The 20,306-nt window shown below is 40.4% G+C and overlaps 1 protein-coding gene across 1 annotated transcript in view; it reads left to right on the top strand.

Annotated features, from left to right (window-relative positions):
- ATP8A1 (ATPase phospholipid transporting 8A1) overlaps window positions 1-17,723 on the top strand; it is a 74,717-nt gene extending 56,994 nt beyond the window's left edge. Inside the window, exons 28-37 of the mRNA XM_015827258.1 lie at window positions 1,954-2,028; window positions 2,128-2,250; window positions 4,637-4,715; window positions 5,421-5,482; window positions 6,647-6,703; window positions 6,866-6,973; window positions 11,514-11,602; window positions 12,218-12,310; window positions 15,280-15,371; window positions 16,715-17,723. Coding sequence (XP_015682744.1) covers window positions 1,954-2,028; window positions 2,128-2,250; window positions 4,637-4,715; window positions 5,421-5,482; window positions 6,647-6,703; window positions 6,866-6,973; window positions 11,514-11,602; window positions 12,218-12,310; window positions 15,280-15,371; window positions 16,715-16,812 — 876 coding nt within the window. The 3' untranslated portion in view covers window positions 16,813-17,723. The remainder of the gene's footprint in view (window positions 1-1,953; window positions 2,029-2,127; window positions 2,251-4,636; window positions 4,716-5,420; window positions 5,483-6,646; window positions 6,704-6,865; window positions 6,974-11,513; window positions 11,603-12,217; window positions 12,311-15,279; window positions 15,372-16,714) is intronic.
- The last annotated feature ends 2,583 nt before the right edge of the window (window positions 17,724-20,306 follow it).

The following is a 20,306-nucleotide window of genomic DNA, read 5'->3' on the forward strand; positions in this document are numbered from 1 at the left end:
TCCCTGAAAGCTTTCACTAGGAAATAAAAGGTACCCTACATTGCCCACAGAATTTCTCTTCTTCGCTTTGGATTTTACATTCTGGTTGTTGTTTTTTTCCAACTAAAATAAATCAGTGGGTGACAATCTTAGTTTTAATTCAGCAACGGGACATCGGTAGCTTAGTAACTATTACGGTCTCATCTTAGAATTCTAACTTTTTATAGCGCATTTCGCTTCTGACAAGCAAGACTTTGAAACGCCCTGAAAGTATTTCGAACGTATCGAAGAGACCTGCCAATCACTTAACCTACATTCAACTTTTGCAGCTCTTGCAGTGGTTTAATAGTTTGTGTCAACACCAAATGAATAAATGAATGGGCAGAATATGCATGTCTGTAGCAAGGACAACTGCCTGTCCTGGACCTCATTTCATTGTTCAAGCGTGAGAGCAGGCAACTGACCCAGGATCTTATACTCCCAGTTACAATGCTGAAACCTAGGAAAATCTGTGTGGCTATTTATTTCTGCCCCAACCCTCTCTCTTCTTTTTTTTTGTCCTCTTGGAATTTGGAAAACATCTTGACCGATACATTTAACTTAAATAAGTGGTGTCCAGTGACACTTTATATTTCCATTAAATTGCATTAAATTCTACTACGAACAATGCTAGATTTAAAAAAAAAAAAGAATTAATTACCTGAAGTGCTGAACATAATTGCTTATATTTCAGGATTCGTGTACGCATAGCCTGCATTTAGAGTTTTGCTTAAATGTTTTATATCTTGTTAATAAGTATGTTTATATGGACTGTGAATTCTTTTGTTAAGTACCTGATAAAAGTTAAATCAGTAGACGTGTTGTTTTTTTAGTGTACTGCTGGTGTGGCTAAACATTAGCAGCCATAATCTGTAATCCTTGCAGCTGGGACAGGTTTGTGTGCATTTGATTAAAGTAAAATCAATGCTTCCCAATATCTATTAAATTATGGCAGTTTTCCTTATGTTAATTACTACGTGAGAGATTGCTTTCAGGCGCTCCTCTCCTTTTCTCTAATTATTAGATATCAGTTAATGATCTATTTAGAATTCAGTTGTTGAAAGCAAAGCCTATAATTTCTATTTCACACGTTAGCTGGGTATTATTTTTGTTGTGTCTACAGAATCCCTGTTCCTCTTTAAAAAAAAAAATCCAGAAAAAAAGAGCCTTGTTAAAACATTGCTTTATGCACTGTAACGTGGCATAGTTATCAAAACATTAATCATAGGAGGTTAATTTAATTTACGTATAATTTTGCAAACATTCAGATGGTTGATGAGTATTTTGCACAGTCAATTGTGAACCTTCAGATACGAAAAACTTTTGAACAGTCTTGCTGAGAAAGGCATTAAATTCAAATATTATTTTGGGATATATATATGTATATTTTTATTCGTAGGTAATTAGAATTAATCTGTTGATTTAACATCTATAAGGATGGGAATAATTTTTTAAGAAAAAAGGAATCATGTGCTCAGTTACCTATAAAAGTTAAATAGATAATCATTGTCTTCATTGTTATCTTTTTTTCTATGACGAAAAGTTTATGTTGTTGCTGTTGTGAACACACTTGGTTAGCAAATATTAGTGATTCCAGTCCTTCAGATTGGAAGTACAGTTGGGAAAAATGTTCCTTATGAATGATTTAATCAAGAAGGTATATTTCAAATTCAGATGGAATCAAGCACAGAGATAATGTGGAACCAAAATAATCTATGTAAAACATTGTGTCAGAGACAGATATCATGAAGGATTTGACCTTAATCAGAATTGATTTAAAGCCATTTTTTTTTAATTATAGGATGGAGATTCTTCACAGGTTTATTATCTCGTCTGCCATTAAAATTTCTCCCATTTTTTAAAACATTATTGATTCAAGAAAAGATGCCTTTGAATCCATTAAAACTGATTTGATGTTTAAACTCTGTCCTTCAGATATGGTTTGCATTTGTCAACGGATTTTCTGGACAGATCCTGTTTGAAAGATGGTGCATAGGGCTTTATAATGTGGTAAGTTTTTACAATTCATTTCTTTGACAATGCTAACGGTTAAAATACGTTGAACGTTCATTACAAATTTTTGTCGCTGTATTTGGTTTTGCGCATTAGATGTTTACGGCTCTGCCCCCCTTGACGCTCGGAATATTTGAGAGATCCTGTCAGAAAGAAAATATGCTAAAATATCCTGAATTATACAAGACTTCCCAAAACGCCCTGGATTTCAATTCAAAGGTAGTTGGAAATCACTTGTAATTATTTCACCTACACCTGTCTGAGTCTATTTTGCAGCAATGTGATTAACATCATTTAAATACAAGTTTGATGATGATGATGATGATGGTCCCCTATATCTCAGTAAGCTCCAGTAACGATAAAATCCAATCCTGTTTTTTGAGCTAGCTAGTTTATCCAGAGAAAAGCTGTTCATGAATATGCATAAATTTTTCAGAGGAGGATTTAATGCGATTTAATTTTCAGAGGAGGATTTAATGAGGACCTCCAGCAAACAAATCAATCATTCATGTGTATGGAAGTGGGGTTTTTTTTGTTTTTTTTTGCTTGTTTGTTGAGACTTTTGGGGGTTCACGCGAACCGTGAATTTTTCATATTACGAGTAAATAAATAATAAATAATTTTCAAATTATTTATCCTGGTCCTTTAAAAAAACTTTTTAAAAAGCAGCATGGATAATAGATACACAATTTCCAAGGAGTGATGTACTAGTTAGAGTTTTCAGGGTAATTATAATCTGAAATCTGAACCCGAGAGTGTATATTTTGCCAGTTAAATTATGTAGCCCAGTTAGTATATTTTTTTGTATCATACATAACACACACATTTTGCCAATTAAATTATGTAGCCCAGTTAGTATAATTTTTTTGTATCATAACACACACAACCAAGTGAAATCTCGACTGCAGGTTCTTAGCTGGTGGTGGACCTTCGTTTCCATTGTTGTTATATTGTTTTTCTGTATATAGTTCTCTTCATTAGGTATAAGTAAACAACACAAATACATGTAAAACACTTAAATATGGACTAATGTTGGTGATTTTATTAACACCGAATTAATTGACACCAAATTAATTAAGAGAATAATTATACAGGTCATGTTTTAAACTAATGTGGCTGATGTTTTATTTGCTTCTATTTCAATACCTCTTATTTATAGCACTTTGAAACTTTAAATAGCTCAAATGTCCTGAGTTTCTTAAATGCTTCTTACATTTTTTTTTTTACATTCCTTTTTTTATTAAATACAAAATACAGTATAAATAATTGTGTAGACCAGATAGATCCAAACAAAATTCAGCAATTTACTCTGATAGGCTTCCTGCCACAATTTTTGCATCGTCTTTCATTAATACATGTAATTATTTTTGAAAAAGTTCAGTGAATGCAAGTGAAGTTATGATATTTGTGCAGTGTCCTTTTTTAGTTTTGTTTTGCACAATTGTGAATGTGGTCAAATTCCATGAATTTGTAGATGTTTTCATTATATTTTATAGTTTAGAAACTGATCTGGCCTGTACCTTATATTGTTTTTCATTTTAAATAGGTTTTACAATTTCAAATGGTCTGTAAAGAGAGATGTTTTTGGTTCGATGTGTGGAAGTTTTAGAATTTTTATTGCCCTAAATTATAATGCACAGGTTCATTGCGATCAAAAAGGTCAAAGTTCAGGGGCCATGAAGAGAGGTTAAAGGATTAACATGGGACAATAAGTATTCACCATAAAAATGAAAAAGCCATCCTAATTTTCTCAGCTTTTTCTCAAACAATATTCTTTTGTCAATGACACAGCAAGGAGAGGTTAATGAGTAACACCAAAGTTCAAATATGCAAAGTATTGTGGCATAAATTGGATCATACAACCTTAGCCAGTTAGATGATATTACAAAGATGTTACAAGCAGGGTAGAAAATTTTTTGAGGCAGAGAACATAATTCTGTTCTTTGAACAATTTCAAGCGACTAATAGCACAATAAAGATTGTGACTTGTGAAAAGCATGTTACACGGTACGACAAAACAACTTTCCTTTGACAGAAATGGCAAAATGTTTTTTTTTCTTACTTACTCTTGAAATGACCCTGTCCATACATAAATACAGAAAAACACATAGACTTCTTGTACTTTTTTGATACAATTTTTTGATACAATTGTATTATAATTTGTAACATGTATTATATTTGTAACATGTTAATCATGGAAATGGTATAAACCAAAAACACTTCCTGTGCACAATTAATTGGCTTAATATGGATACTTGTAATTAGCAACTATTGTTTTTCATTTGTTTTTGGCTTTACTATAAAAGACATTTATTTACAAATACATCCACGCACACACATATATTTGTAGGAAAGGCATACCACAACACTGATCTCCAGGACAAAAAGTTTTATTAAAATACTTTTAAAATACATGTGTGTGTGTGCGTGTATGTATGTGTGTGTGTGTGTGAGTGTGTATACACACACACATGTATGTATATAATATAAATTTATATTTATATATTATATATATAATATACAATATATATATATATATAAAGAGTCAAAATTCACAGAGTTACTTTTATCACAGTGACTCTCACCATTGTATGTTTTCGCTTAGGTTTTCTGGATCCATTGTTTAAATGGCCTCTTTCATTCAGTAATTCTCTTTTGGTTTCCACTAAAAGCCATCCAGTATGGTAAGTAAATATTTTTTTAAAAAATAAAAATAACTGCATTCATACTAGAAATGTACAAATTTGTTTGTTTGTTCGGTTAACAAATCCATACGGTCACTCATTAGCCCGACGGAATCATCCAAATAATGGGAAGATTATATTTCCGAAACATAAAACTGAATCCATAAATGTTCAGGTGGTGGTCGCCCATGCGCACACAATGCTCTCCTTCCTGTCTTGAAATAGCGACCCTGCAGCCTTGGGATGGGAAACTGAGGGGAAAGACATCGGATGTTTTTGCATTGACAACAGATAGAAATGAAGCCGTTTTTTACCTTTCGCTTTTAGAGTTAGATGATGCTGGGAGGGGGGAATATGAACGAGAGTCCGGCTAGACATAACAACACTAAACTTAGTGTGAGAATCAAGGTTATTGTAACCAGAGCTGATAAAGAATTAGAGAGCTGGAGAGGAAGCCAGCGCTTCAAACTAACTGGGGAATGTGATTTGTGACTGTTAATTGGAGGAGGGAATTGTGCTTTGATACTATGTGCCCAGGGGAGGGGAATTCAGTTTTTAGCTTCGATTATGTAAGTGCCGATATGCTACTCGAATAAAAGATCCTTTAAGGTAAACAATGCCTTGAAGTTCTTTTGAAGAGTTTCATCTGACGGAACCATGACACCTAATCTCTTAGTTAGTGTTGGCAATGTTATTATTTTACAGATACTGTGTTTGCCAGCGGTAGAACTTCGGACTACTTGCTTTTGGGAAATGCCGTATATACGGTAAGTTCTCCTCATATCAATCCAGCTGATATCTTAAACCGGAAGGAGCAGTGTATGCTGCAGTGACCTCACTGAGTAGTAGTAGTAGTAGTAGTAATAATAATTGACAAATTCGCTATTAGTCAATTGCAAAAGGCGGCCTTACTAGGAACTGCTTCCATCCTGCGACAATATCTGTAATACCATCAAACATCCACATCTGCCTATCCCAGGTCCTTGGGAAGGACTCGATAGGTAGGCAAAATGCCAAATCCAGTCTGAACATCTGGCTGACTGTGCGATGATCCATAATAATAATAATAATAAAGTTGGAAGGGACCTTGGAGGTCACTTAAGAGCCCTGGTGGCGCAGTGGTTAGAACGCAGCATTGCAAGCTAATTCTGCCCACCGCCAGGAGTTCGATCCTCAAGACTGACTCAGTCTTCCATCCTTTTGAGGTTGGTAAAATGAGGATCCAGATTGTTGGGGGGGGGCAATAGGATGATTCTGTAAACTGCTTAGAGAGGGACTGTAAAACAGGGGTCCCCAACCCTCAGGCTGTGGACCAGTACCACTCCGTGGCCCGTTAGGAACTGGGTTGCAAAGCTTCATCTGCACATGTGTGGGGCTAGGTAACGTGTGAAACCACACACCCCTGTCCCGTGGTGCCCAAGAGGCTGGGGGACATTGCTGTAAAGCACTATGAAGCGGTATATAAGTCTAAGTGCGATTGCTTTTGCTAGCTACAACCAAAGGCCAAGTCACCTGGTGTCATTTTTATATAAAAGCAATCCTCTGTTGATCATCTACTTTCAGACTTGGGATAATCATCGTTTTGTTTTTCCATTAATGTCTTCATATAAGCAAAGTCTCTTGGTGTTGTGCCCCAGAGGACATATGGACAATTCCTGGGTTGAGTTTGTGTGTTTTCCTCAGTCAATCCTTTGCAAAATGCACTCACACAGAGATGCACACTCACTCACTCCTAAGCTCCAGAATATAAGTAACTTGCGGGCACTCAACCCCTATCTGAATGCAGAAGCAAGATAACAAGTTTCTCAAATTATGTATGTACAGATGTTAGAAGGTTAAACATTTCCTTGATTACAAAATCACGTATTTCAATCTGAGTTAAACGTTAACCTGGTCAGGAAAAGTAACATCTCTCCTCTTTTGTTTTTTAGTTTGTGGTCATAACTGTGTGCTTAAAAGCTGGATTGGAGACTTCATATTGGACTTTGGTAAGATATCTTTAAAATATTACAACGCAATAAATGATAGCAGTTCATTTCTATTTAGGCAATGTACAGACACTTTTAATTACTGGTGGATTTGGGGGGGGATTCAGATACAGTCTTAAAAAATATTCATTTACTAACTGAGTTTCTTTCTTTCTTTTCCAGTTTAGTCATATAGCTATATGGGGCAGCATTGTGCTCTGGATAGTATTTTTTGGCGTCTATTCTTCTTTGTGGCCAGTCATTCCGATGGCACCGGACATGTCAGGGGAGGTAATATTTCTTTTAATTAACATAAACTTTTTGAAAACACGTGTTATAATTTTTATTTCAAGCAGGAGGCGATTTAAAACATGTTTGTAATCTTCTCAACAGTTTAGCAGTTCTCCCAAACATGGTAATTTGACACGCCAGCATTAAAAAAAAGTTTCAGAAAAGCATTTAAACAGAAACCTGAAGATTCACCTCTAGGGAATGATGATGATAAAAAAATATATTTTAGGATGTTCAAATAAGAAAACAGTAAAAAAAATAAACCAGGAGCAAGTAATGGTAAAGATAGTGGGCCAAAAAAAAGGTGAAAAAAGATACGTAAAAATGTGTTTGCCAGAAATATGTAAATTGCCTTGGTAAAAGAGGAAAGCATCCTCTCAATAAAACCCACCTTCCAGTTTATTTAAAAATTTAAAAATCTGCAATGCAAAAAAGGAAAAGTCCAACTGCTCCAGTAGCTGCCTATTTAAAACAGGATCATTTTAATGAGTTTATGAAAACTAGTTCTATGGGGGCTAAAAGCACGTCGAGGTGTAAGCGGTTCCCTAAGATCGGGACCGTCATTGAGGTTTGCTTCAGGGGGCCCATCCTCTTGACGTCTGATTGAGTAGACATACTAAGAGAGTATCTCTAACCTGGGAGATGATAAGTTCTGGTCCTGCTTTAGCCATGAAAGCCATCTGGGTGACTTTGGGCCATTCACCAGGAGATGGTGAGTTCTAGTCCTGCCTTAGCCATGAAAGCTATCTGGGTGACTTTGGGCCAATCACCAGGAGACGATGAGTTCTAGTTCTTCCTTAGCCATGAAAGCCATCTGGGTGACTTTGGGCCAATCACCAGGAGACGGTGAGTTCTAGTCCTGCCTTAAGTATGAAAGCCATCTGGGTGACTTTGGGCCAATCACCAGGAGACAATGAGTTCTAGTTCTTCCTTAGCCATGAAAGCCATCTGGGTGACTTTGGGCCAATCACCAGGAGACGGTGAGTTCTAGTCCTGCCTTAAGTATGAAAGCCATCTGGGTGACTTTGGGCCATTCACCAGGAGACGATGAGTTCTAGTTCTTCCTTAGCCATGAAAGCCATCTGGGTGACTTTGGGCCAGTCGCCAGGAGACGGTGAGTTCTAGTTCTGCCTTAGCCATGAAGCCCATCTGAGTGACTTTGGCCCACTCACCAGGAGACGGTGAGTTCTAGTCCTGCCTTAGCCATGAAAGCCATCTGGGTGACTTTGGGCCAGTCGCCAGGAGACGGTGAGTTCTAGTCCTGCCTTAGCCATGAAGCCCATCTGAGTGACTTCGGCCCACTCACCAGGAGACGGTGAGTTCTAGTCCTGCCTTAGCCATGAAAGGCAGCTGGCACTCTCTCAGCCCAACCAACCTCACAGGGTTATTGTGGGGAAAATAGGAGGAAGAAGCATTCTACATGCTCGCCATCTCGAGGATAAATATCTAATCGGCGAATAAGGCAGCCCAGCTTGGTGAAGCGGTGAAAGCCACCGATCCAAATGCGTCTTGCCTGTTTCTGAAAATCGCTTTTTTAACCGACCAGGAATGAAGAGGGACGCTTTCACCCGCGGACGCGGGAACAGGTTCTAACCCCGTTCGGCGCCACGGGGGCCGATTCGCTGGCGATTTTGTATTATTTTCTCCCTTACGTCTTTTGAGCAGGTTGCGCTCGATTTCCCAAGGCCGAAAGGGGCCGGGAGGGGGGGGCAGGAGACTTGGCACCGGGGAGCCCCCCCCCGCCCCCCCCCCGGCGAATTTGTAAATCGCGAAAAGGCAGCAGACGGGAGTCCGGCCCAGAACAGGCCCCCTCCCTCTTAGCGCCATTGTCTGCCCTGGATCCCTTTTGCCGTTTCCCAGCTGACCCGTCTGCGGGCAGAGAGATGTGAAAAGTTAGGGACAAAATGGTGCTGCTGAGCCCACACACACACACACACACACACACACTCACACAGACAGAAAGGAAGGAAATACCTCCGTGGGATTGTGCCTTTTCTCCCTCTTCACCCAAAACGGTACAAAGGAGCTTTCTGTGTTTAATGTGAATGTCAGCTTTAAATCTTTGAGTTTTGGATTAACTCTGCAAAAGGGAGGGGGAGAGAGGGGGGAAAAAAAAATCTGACAGGCTTTCAAATATGATGCAGGAAAACCTTGGTGGTTTTTTCCTTCTCCTAACACACACACACACACCCTTTTCAATTCAGGTCTGCCCATTTGTAAAGCCAAAGGCTGGGTTGAGTGACGGTGGGCGCCCCCGTTGTTCCTTGGTTCGTAGTTAGCATCACAATGCTCAGAATTAACATCCTGAGACCCACATTATCAATTCTGCTGTTTCGCCGAGCAACTTTTTAATACAAGGGGGGCTTAGGCGAGGGAGAATGGCTCTTTTGGAGTTTCCCTAACTTTAAAAAAAAAAAGTCATTAAGAACCTTCTTTTCTTTTTTTAAAGGAATTCTATTTAAATCCCACCCACCCCCCCACCCCTTTAACCCCGGCCATTTTTGGCCTTTATTTTTTTAATTCAGAAATGAGTCCTATTTATCGTTTTAGCCTGCTTCCCCCCCTACACACACACACACACACACACCCCACCCCATTAGAAGCTACATGTCAACTCGGCTTTTCTTTCTTGAGCACTTATGCAACACACTCAGAAAGAGCAACTGGCCTCTTTTTTTTTTTCTTTTTCTGTACGTTATGGATCTAATTCCGCCGAGCCTCGTATTCGTTTCTCCGTGCGCAAAACTTGGATTAAATCCCAGAGCAGTTTCCATCCCACCTGTAAAGTCACTTGTATCCCTACGGTTCCATTTAAATAGTGGCCTGATACGCCAGTTGCGCCCCTTTCTGGATCGTGACGCTCTACGCACGGTCACTCAAGCTCTCGTTGTTTCCCGCCTGGACTATTGCAACGCTCTTACATGGGGCTCCCCTTGAGGTGCACCTGGAGGCTCCAGCTAGTTCAGAATGCGGCTGCGCAGGGGATTTGGGGGGCCTCTAGATACTCCCATGTAACACCTCTCCTGCGCGAGCTGCACTGGCTGCCGGTGGCCTTCCGGGTGCGCTTCAAGGTGTTAGTAACAACCTTTAAAGCGCTCCGTGGCAATGGACCTAGGTATTTGCAAGACCGCCTCCTACCAAATATCTCCCTTCGACCAGTCCGCTCCCACAGAGAGGGCCTCCTTAGGGTGCCGTCGGCCAGTCAATGCCGGCTGGCGACCCCCAGGGGGAGAGCCTTCTCTGTGGCAGCTCCCGCCCTCTGGAATGACCTACCCCCCCAACCTACGTACAGTCGCGGACCTGCGCCTTTTTCGCCGAGCCCTGAAGGCCCATCTATTCCGTGCGGCCGGCCTGGCGTAGTTTGATTATGTTTTAGTGGGGGTTTTGTATGGGTGTGTTTTTAGAGCAGGCCTGTTATTTAATTTGATTTTAGAACAGAAATTTGTGTATATTTATCGTGGTTTTTATTATCGCCTGTTCACCGCCCTGAGTCCCGTAAGGGAGATAGGGCGGTATATAAATTCAATAAATAAATAAATAAATGCCTTGGCAAGGCCACACTTGGAATCCTGCATCCAGTTTTGGTCACCAGGATGTAAAAAAAGATGTTGAGACTCTTCCCTTCTGGGAGAATCGTGCCACGCCAGCCTTTGGTCTTCCATTTCCAGGCAAGGAAACAACCCACCAGTCACAAACGGGCTCTCTCCTTCAGCCAGGAAGAGTCCCTTCGCTTCGCAACCGCTGGAGAAAATAAAATAACATTTTTATAGGCCGGAGCTCAATTTTTTTTAACGGGGGGGTGGGGGGGGTTCGTGCGGCGTTCTGAGCTCGTTGCTTTCCTTGCAGGCATTTCATTAACCAACTAGAACAGAAAAAGGCGTTTGCAGAGTGGAGGAGGAGGAGGACGGTGGGGTCCTTGGTGCTCTCTGAGCTGGGTGGTTTTCTTGCAGACCTTTTATGACCCAACTAGGGAACATCATCAGTGCTAGAAGGGAGTGGGGTGGTTTGTGGAGAGGAGGAGGAGGACGGTGGGGTCCTTGGTGCTCTCTGAGCTGGGTGGTTTTCTTGCCGATGTTTCTTACCCAACTAGGTAACGTCATCAGCGGCAGAAGGGAGTGGGATAGATATACATACACAAACACACACACACCACTTCCTTCTGGCACAGATGAAATTATGAAATGTCTGCAAGAAAACAACCAATTCCAGAAAGCACAAAGGACCCCACAGTTGTCTTTCTTTCTTTCTTTCCTTCCTTCCTTCCTTCCCTCCTCCTCTTCCTCTCCACAAACCCTATTCCTTTCTAGCACTGAGTATGTTCCCTAGTTGGGTAATGAAACGTCTGCAAGAAAAGAACCAAGTTCAGACAGCACCAAGGACCCCCACAGTTCAACCCTGAGTTACAAACATTCTCTTCCATTGGTGCTATTTTTTTTTTCTACATAGGTGATTTATGAAGATCAGCCTTCCACAGATATTTTATTTACCATGATTGCAAATGTTTCATTGTATATGTTTTTTGTTTTTTCAACCTATCTAGGCCGTGATGTTGTTCAGCTCCGGAATCTTCTGGATGGGCTTATTTAGTATTCCAGTGACAGCACTGATATTTGATGTAGCATATAAAGTGTAAGTATGATATAATTAATATATGGCCTACCAAATAATTAATCTGCCCATTTGTTAATTACCTAAAATTACTATGCCATCTTCACAGCTACTCAGGACAAAATCCCATTAGTTCAACAGGATGCATTCCTAAGTCAGTGCATTTAACGATGCAGTATAATTATTGGCATATCTTCCTAATTAAATACAAGCTCAATTAGATTTACACGTGTATGGAGAGTTGATTCCTTAAGTCTACTAAATTATGACCTACTTTTGCAGATTGTTCTTTTGGTTGAGATTACTCTTCAGAGGAGAACAATGTATATGCTGTGTATCACAGTTTTATTATGTGAAAGTAAAAAATGTTACTGTATGAATACAATGCTTCTTTGGAAAATCTTACTCCCCAGTTCCCTAATGGTTAATCTTAAAAAAAATGAATGAATAATCTGAGTTTTCTGTGGGCTGCACCAGTGTAATATATATTCTTTCTCAGATAATATTATTGCGGGGCTGAATTTAACGTTAATCGGGTTACATTTAATTTTACACCCCTATTTGCAGACCGATTAAAAAAAAAAGCCTTAGAATTTTGAAACAAACTAACAAAAAGTTTTTAAAATCTTATTTTAGAGTGAAGAGGGCAGCATTTAAAACCTTAGTAGATGAAGTTCAGGAGTTGGAAGCCAAATCGCAAGATCCGGGCGCTGTTCTACAAGGAAAAAGGTAGAATATGATTATCGGGAATTTTCCCCCAAGCTCGAATATTAGCATTCTGTTTATGTGCTTCAGCCTGATTTAATAATAATAATAATAAAGTTGGAAGGGACCTTGGAGGTCATCTAGTCCAACCCCCTGCTCAGGCAGGAAACCCTATACCATTTCAGACAAATGGCTGTCCAGTCTCTTCTTAAAAACTTCCAGTGTTGGAGCATTCACCGCTTCTGGAGGCAGGTGGTTCCACTGTTTAATTGTTCTCACTGTCAGGAAGTTTCTCCTTAGTTCTAGGTTGCTTCTCTCCTTGGTTAGTTTCCATCCATTGCTTCTTGTCCTGCCTTCAGGCACTTTGGAGAATAGCTTGACTCCCTCTTCTTTGGGGCAGCCCCTGAGATATTGGAATACTTGACCTCATCGCTTGGAGTCTAAAATCAAAGTCATAAAGGCTCTTGAATGAATTTTGCTCATAGAATGGACCAAATATTGCATTCTCTTCCAATTAATTCAATATCCACTTTAACCAACTATGCAGGTAGTTCAGCCTGCTGAGAGGAGCTGGGGCTAGCCTGTAGCCTGTCCTGTTGCATCTTGCCAGTTAAGGGACCTTATTTCTACTCATAGTTCATTACGATACGTATAGTTCAACGGGCCTGGAGGGGAAATAGTTGAATCCCTAATCAGAAGGGAAGGAGCTGTTGGAAACAAAGGACTTCAAAATGGCTGCACACAAGTCTGCATTTGAATATACCTGAAGAATAGCTTCTGCTTGGGAGTAGCCCTTGACCTTGCAAATTTAATTTTTTTTTTGTAAAACTTCAATTCAATCCATTCATTCCTTGTACTATTATTTCTTCTCTACTGTTATTTCCACGTAGTGGTATTCTCTCTCTCTTTTTTTTCTTGGCTTCATCACCCAGAGTAGTTACAGTCACAGTAGAGTAGTTAGAGCAACTATAATATAATATATTACAATATATTATAACATAACAATAATTATATTATAGCTACAGAGTAAATATAATATGTAAGTAATTACAGTGTAGTTAGCAGTATTGTTTCATCAACCTGTAATTCAAATAGATGCTGCTGGTACCATAGTCTATAATTAAAATGCCATTGTATCATTTTAATGCCTTTAGCTCTCCCTTCCTAACCCTTTACAAGACAAGACTCACTAAATACCTTGCAGCAGTTAGAGGGTGTCACCTGTGTTTTCCAAACCTGTGGTTTATTTTCCCTCTTTTTACAACTTTTAATGGAGTGGTGTAAAGGAGGGAAGAAATCGGGAAGACCTAGAACGAAACTATTGTCAAAGGGATGGAAGAATCTTGAAGCCATGCTGAGCAGACAGAATAACAAAGTCGGAAGGGACCTTGGAGGTCTTCTAGTCCAACCTATACCCGTTTGGACAAATGGCTGCCCAGTCTCTTCTTAAAAACCTCCAGTGATGCAGCTCCCACAGCTTTTGGAAGCAAGCTGTTCCACTGGTTAATTGTTCCCCCTCTCAGGAATGTTCTCCTTAATTCTAGATTGGATCTATAATAATAATAATAATAATAATAATAATAATAATAATAATAATAATAATAATAATAATAATAATAATAATAAAAAGTTGGAAGGGACCTTGGAGTCATCTAGTCCAACCCCCTGCTCAGGCAGGAAACCCCTACACCAATTTTGGGCTCCATTGTGGTCGTAAGTCAAGGACTACCTGTTTCTTCCTGGATGCCTCCCATGACAGCAATCTGACCATCACCACCTTGCTGATTTAAGTCCTAACATTCAAATGTTTAAGATAACATGAATTCAGCTCTGCTTTATTCCGTTAAATCATCAACCAGAAATGTATTGACACCCTCCTGTAAAACGTACCAAAAGCTTGCTTGGCCGCTTAAATTCATTTTGAGGCTAAATCTACAACCCTGATTTAAAGCACAAAGTAAACAAAAATAATCGTCATCTTTCCAGTTAACAATACTTATTAAGAGCCCGTGAAGTATTAATACCACTTTACAATGCCTTAGTAAGGCCACACTTGGAATACTGCATCCAGTTTTGGTCCCCACGATGTAAGAAAGATGCTGAGACTCTAGAAAGAGTGCAGAGAAGAGCAACAAAGATGATCAGGGGACTGGAGGCTAAAACATACAAAGAACGGTTGCTGGAATTGGGTATGTCTAGTTTAATGAAGAGAAGGACGAGGGGGGACATGATAGCAGTCTTCCAATATCTCAGGGGCTGCCCCAAAGAAGAGGGAGTCAAGCTATTCTCCAAAGCACCAGAAGAAGGCAGGACAAGAAGCAACGGATGGAAACTCATCAAGGAGAGAAGCAACCTGGAACTAAGGAGAAACTTCCTGACAGTGAGAACAATTAACCAGTGGAACAACCTGCCTCCAGAAGCGGGGAATGCTCCAACACTGGAAGTTTTTAAGAAGAGACTGGACAGCCATTTGTCTGAAATGGTATAGGGTTCCTGCCTGAGCAGGGGGTTGGACTAGATGACCTCCAAGGTCCCTTCCAACTTTATTATTATTATTATTATTATTATTATTATTATTATTATTATTATTATTGATCATCGCACAGTCAGCCAGATGTTCAGACTGGATTTGGCATTTTGTCTACCTATTATTATTATTATTATTATTATTATTATTATTATTATTATTATTATTATTATTATAATACAGAACTAGTAAGAGAAATCTTCTGGCTTTGATAAATAAGAGCTCAAACCGAAGTAGCGTTGCCAATAAATAATTCCATTTACAGTCCCTGAGTAGCTGCATATAGCTGGTGTTATATATGTCACCCATTTAACACATTGGTGTTAAACGGGTGAGGATTGCTGCCATTTGTTGGTTTCCAATATTCTGTTCAATCGTTATCGCAGTCTGGGTTTCTGCCCCGCCCGCCTGCCCGCCCGCCGTAAATTTTAGTGCGTTTCATCAATTTGTCACCTTTCTTTCCTAGCTTAACGGAAAGAGCTCAGCTCTTGAAAAACGTCTTTAAGAAAAACCACGTCAACTTGTACCGCTCCGAGTCTTTGCAGCAGAATTTGCTTCGTAAGTATCGGAGGTGTGGAAGAAAGGCACCACAAAAGTCAAAAGGGCCACGAATAACAGCAAGGTCTCGTCAGAAATTTGGCGGCCCGCCGATTAGCTCATATATATTCTTCTAAAGTTTCATCTGCCTCCTGCAGTGTAAACTGATTTTCAGCTACGCTGGAAGACTTGGCAAAGCAAAAAAGCAAAGGGCAAACACATAAAAACAAATAAGCAGATGAATATTTTTTTAAAAAAAAAAATAATTCGATTTTAAAGAGAATTAATCTCGCAATATTTTCCCACTGGAGGTGTGGTCGGCCCCCATACTCCTGACCTTCCAACAGAGCCTAAACACCTGGTCCTGGGAGTGGCTGATGGGGCAGAGAGAAGATTCCCAACCCTCTTGGTTTTTGGTTTCCCGTTTCTCTTGGTTTTTGGTTTCCTGTTTCTCTTAATTTTTAAATTAACTTTTTTTTTTAATTTTCACCCATTCTATAAGCCACCCGGAATCACCGTAAGAATAAAATGGTCAGCATATAAATTTAATGAATTAATAAATAAAACCCCTTGACCTTTGTGAGCAGTTGGATAGCCTGTCGTGCCCAACAGATTTTAACTTGGACTAGATCTGAGCTAAAGAGGGTCAGATGACCTGGTCCTTTAATTCCTTCTTGGAATTGGGTATTTAAAAGGGTCTAATCTTTAATCACACTTGTTTTAATCACGTCACATTATCGACCAATGTTCTTCTGAGTTTCTGTTTGGAGACTCTGTATAGATGGCTCGCCAAATCTGTTATCCTTTCCTTCCTTATTCTGTGGCGGGTCCCTAGTGTTAGCCTGAACAAAAATGTTTCTCGGTACAGGTAGTCCTCGACTTACGGTTACAGTTGAGCCCAAGATTTTCTGCTGCAAAGTGAGCCAGCCGTTCAGTGAGTTTTTGCCCCATTTTACGACTTTTCTTGCCACACAATTGCTGAGCGAGTCCCTGCAATTGCTAAGTCGTTAAGCGAATCTGGCTTCCCCCGTTGACTTTGCTTGTCAGAAGGTCACACAAGGGGATCGCATCACACACACACACACACACACACACACACACGGGATACTGCGACCGTCATAAATACGAGTCAGTTGTGAATTTTGATCACCTGACCCTCCTGAGGAGGCAGGAAAAGTCGTAAGTGTGAAAAATGGGTCGCAGGTCACTCTTTTTTCCCCAGTGCCGTCGTAGCTTTGAACGGTCGCTAAACAAACCGTCGTAAGTCGAGGACTTACCCGTATTTCAGCTTTAAAGAGGGTTAGAAAGATCCCTGTTGCTTCTCGCGCCCGCTCGACTCTCTCTCTCTCTCTCTCTACTTCCAGACGGGTACGCTTTCTCGCAAGACGAAAACGGGATCGTCTCGCAGTCGGAAGTCATCAGAGCGTACGATACGACGAAGCAGAGGCCCGAGGAATGGTGAAGGAGAAAGTCCCCCGGCTTTCAGTATTTGCCATATTCCAGCCAAATTAATGCGTTATTTCCCGCGTCTGCCAACATGGTCCAGTAACAAGATTAGGGGGAGTTGTAGATTGGTTAAACTCTTGTTCCTTGAAAGTTCGCGTATTGAGTAGACGTAAGCACTGTGCAACTATACTCTTTAACACACCATCCCTCAGCATTTTCCAAAAACGACTCGGATTTTGTAAGCAGACACTGAGAATTAACCTGCAGCCTTTTCAAACAGCTTATTTACAGTAAAGATGAGTACTGTTCCTGGGTGTAGATACACAGAGAGAGAGAGAGAGAGAGAGAGGGAGGGGTAAATATTCAATATATGTTGAGATTGATCAACATAGGCTATACATTGAGAAGCCGAGCCTTTGCCAAGGCGTATAGGTGGCGAAATTAAATAATGAGCCTTTGATTTCCACAAGTGCTAAAGAACCATTTTAATTACCTTAATTCATGTGACAAAGAAAGATTGCAAAGCAAGATACTTCAGAAGGAATGAGCTTGTTTGCCAAAGAAATTCCATAGGTGTCATCCTAGTCCTCCTGTGTGTTAGCAACGGTGTCCGACGTCAGAATTGCATGTTTGATACTCTGTACTTGAAAAGTTTTACAATAATACGAAAACTGATAGGGTTTGGTTTCGATGCGTTTAATTTCGGATCGGTGGTTTTTTTTTCCTTTCACCTTTGGCCTTACAGATGCCTTTCTTTTTGCGTTCGCGCTCTCGTCACAGAATGTGTACATTCGACACACAGCGTTCGTTTTCTCTTTGTCAGGAGTGTGTGTCCTTGAGACTTGTTAACCCGCTTAAGAGTCCCAATGTGGTGACATTTGTCTGCGCGATTCATATGTTCCTTTGCCGCCCTCCCCATGCATGTCATCAGGAACTTTCATTTAAAAAAAAAATAAAATAAAAGCAATGGTTGCTTGTTGGGATTGGCAAAGAGAGAAGGATGGTGCCTTAACTAAGTTTCCTGTTTCCCAAACAGGCGTGAACATTGTCAGACGAGAAAGAGGCAACTGTAATTAGCGACTGTTCAGATGTGCATCCACCCCCTATGGCAGTGGTGGCGAACCTATGGCACGCGTGCCAGAGGCGGCACGCGGAGCCCTCTCTGTGGGCACGCGCCATCACCCCAGCACACGTGGTCTCTAAAAGTTCGCCATCACTGGCCTAAGGCCAGCCAGCCTGGAGCCGCCATTGCGGAGCCCACCATCCCACCCGCCAGAGACCCCCTGGATCTCCCACAGGTGTCCCTCCTCATAAGCAACGAGGTGGCCACGCCCCCCCGGCCATGCCCACCCAGTCTGCCATGACTACTGTAGCCACACCCATCCAATGGCCACGCCCACCCAGTCTGCCATGACTACTGCAGCCACACCCATCCAATGGCCATGCCCACCCAGTCTGCCACGCCCACTGTAGCTGCGCCCAAGTGGGCCACACCCACCCGGCACCCGGCGATACATAAGTGGGTTATGGGTTGCAGTTTGGGCACTCGGTCTCTAAAAGGTTCGCCATCACTGCCCTATGGTTACCCATCTATAGGCCCTATAAAGAGAAGCCAATCCAGAATTTTGTAATATTTACAGAAGTCAGAAACTGATTGTCCTTAGCGGGTTGGGGTGGAGGTGTGCTTGAAAATACAGATTTTTATTTACGGAGCATTTTATATATAAATTAGTTTACTAGAACATAATTTACCCTTGTTAGTCACGATAATCTGAAGAAAAAAAAAGGAATCAGTAATATCAGTTTAGTACTATACTACCGTATACGTTCAGTTTGCACTATAAATCAGTTTATTTGGGGTATTTAATAGGTTCTGTTTGTACATGCCCAAATTTGATTTAAATTAAAAGTATGCAAAGGTTTGAGGATTTAAAATTAACAAGGGTTTGTGTGTGTTTTAAATAGAAACATTTTCTAGCTAGTAACGTAAAACTTCCCTTCTCATTAACGGAAATGTTTTGAGTAAATGTTTTTAAATCTTGTCATTTTGTAAAATCAGAATGAAAAAGCCGATTCAATTGCAGTCGTTTTTCCACTATGCGTGTTAATAGCCATTTCAGTTTATCTATAATATATTTTGTATAGTCAGTTCCCTGTCTAACTTCTGTGACATGTGCAGTTAATTTAACTATAGGGAAGGAGAAAAGTTAACGATAAATTCAGAGTTTCTGGGTCATGTTTCCATTTTTAAAAACTGCTGTGTAATAGAAACACTATTAAATACTGCACATATGAAACATATATTTATGATTTAAGTATACAGTCTTTCATATTTATTTCATAATGGCACTCACAGTATAAAATTTCTCGGGCTAAGCGGAAAATAAACCAGTAATCCATAAAGCCTGTTACTGAAAAAGGACTTTTCAATCTTACAGCCTGAAATTGCCTTCAGGAAAGTTATTTCTGGCATAGATACATAATACATCAACGAGAGCCAAATAAATCGACCTATTGTGCACACAGACACCCCACAGATTCACATGGTCAGATTTACACAATTAAGAGCATCTCAAAACAAACAAAGAAACAAACAAACCCTGACTTATTGCTTCACATTAATTTATGGTGGCTTGTCCACCACCAAAGGTTCCTGAAGCAAATTATTAAAATAATAATAATAATAATTCTGTAGCATGCTTATAGTACAGTTTTTAGCGGCGTATATTCCTTTTAGACTCAATAAATAAATAAATAAAATCAGATAATAATCGAGCAAAACCTGAATTGCTTCCCATTGGTTATTTATGACTTAAGGGCAGAGGTGTCCAACTTTGGCAACGTGTAAGACTTGTGGACTCCAACTCCCAAAACGGGAATTCTGGGAGTTGAAGTCCACAAGCCTTAAACGTTGTCACGGTTAGAGACCGCTGATTCTAATGCAAGCTCTTGCGGACTCTTGACAGAGGGAATATTTAGCGCAGCCCGCCGTGGCAAAATGCACATAATCTGACATACAAATTGGGTCAGGGGTCAACCACTACTCCCTTCCCACCAGCATGAAAGGACCGTCTTGCATGCAACTGACCTAGAATAACGATCTGCATGCGGGAATTTATTTCTACTGCTGTCTTCTGATACGGATTGTCCTTGGTGAATCCCGGACGGAGGCACAAATCTTGCATATTGGCTAAAATTCAGGAAAGGGAACCTTCCCAAGTGGCCTAGCCTTACAAAAACGATAGACCCCCCCACCCGCTGCCCGTTATTGTACATTAGATTTTTTTCTCTCTCTCTTTTAAATACGCCGCTCTATTCAAGATCCCAGGCCTCTTTTTTTTTTTCCCCCACCTTCTTCCCATTTCCTAACCGTTCAGGAAAGACGACGGAAAAAATTTTCACACGTGCGACGCAATATTGGCCAAACAGACCTATTTATGTTTTGAGAGTGCGCGTTATAAAATGAAGAGGAGAATAATTTTGTCTGCCCTGCGCTGCCTTCAACGGTAT

This window comes from Protobothrops mucrosquamatus, unplaced genomic scaffold (genome assembly GCF_001527695.2).
Source record: "Protobothrops mucrosquamatus isolate PMUCROS unplaced genomic scaffold, P.Mucros_1.0 scaffold3578, whole genome shotgun sequence".
NCBI lineage: Eukaryota > Metazoa > Chordata > Lepidosauria > Squamata > Viperidae > Protobothrops > Protobothrops mucrosquamatus.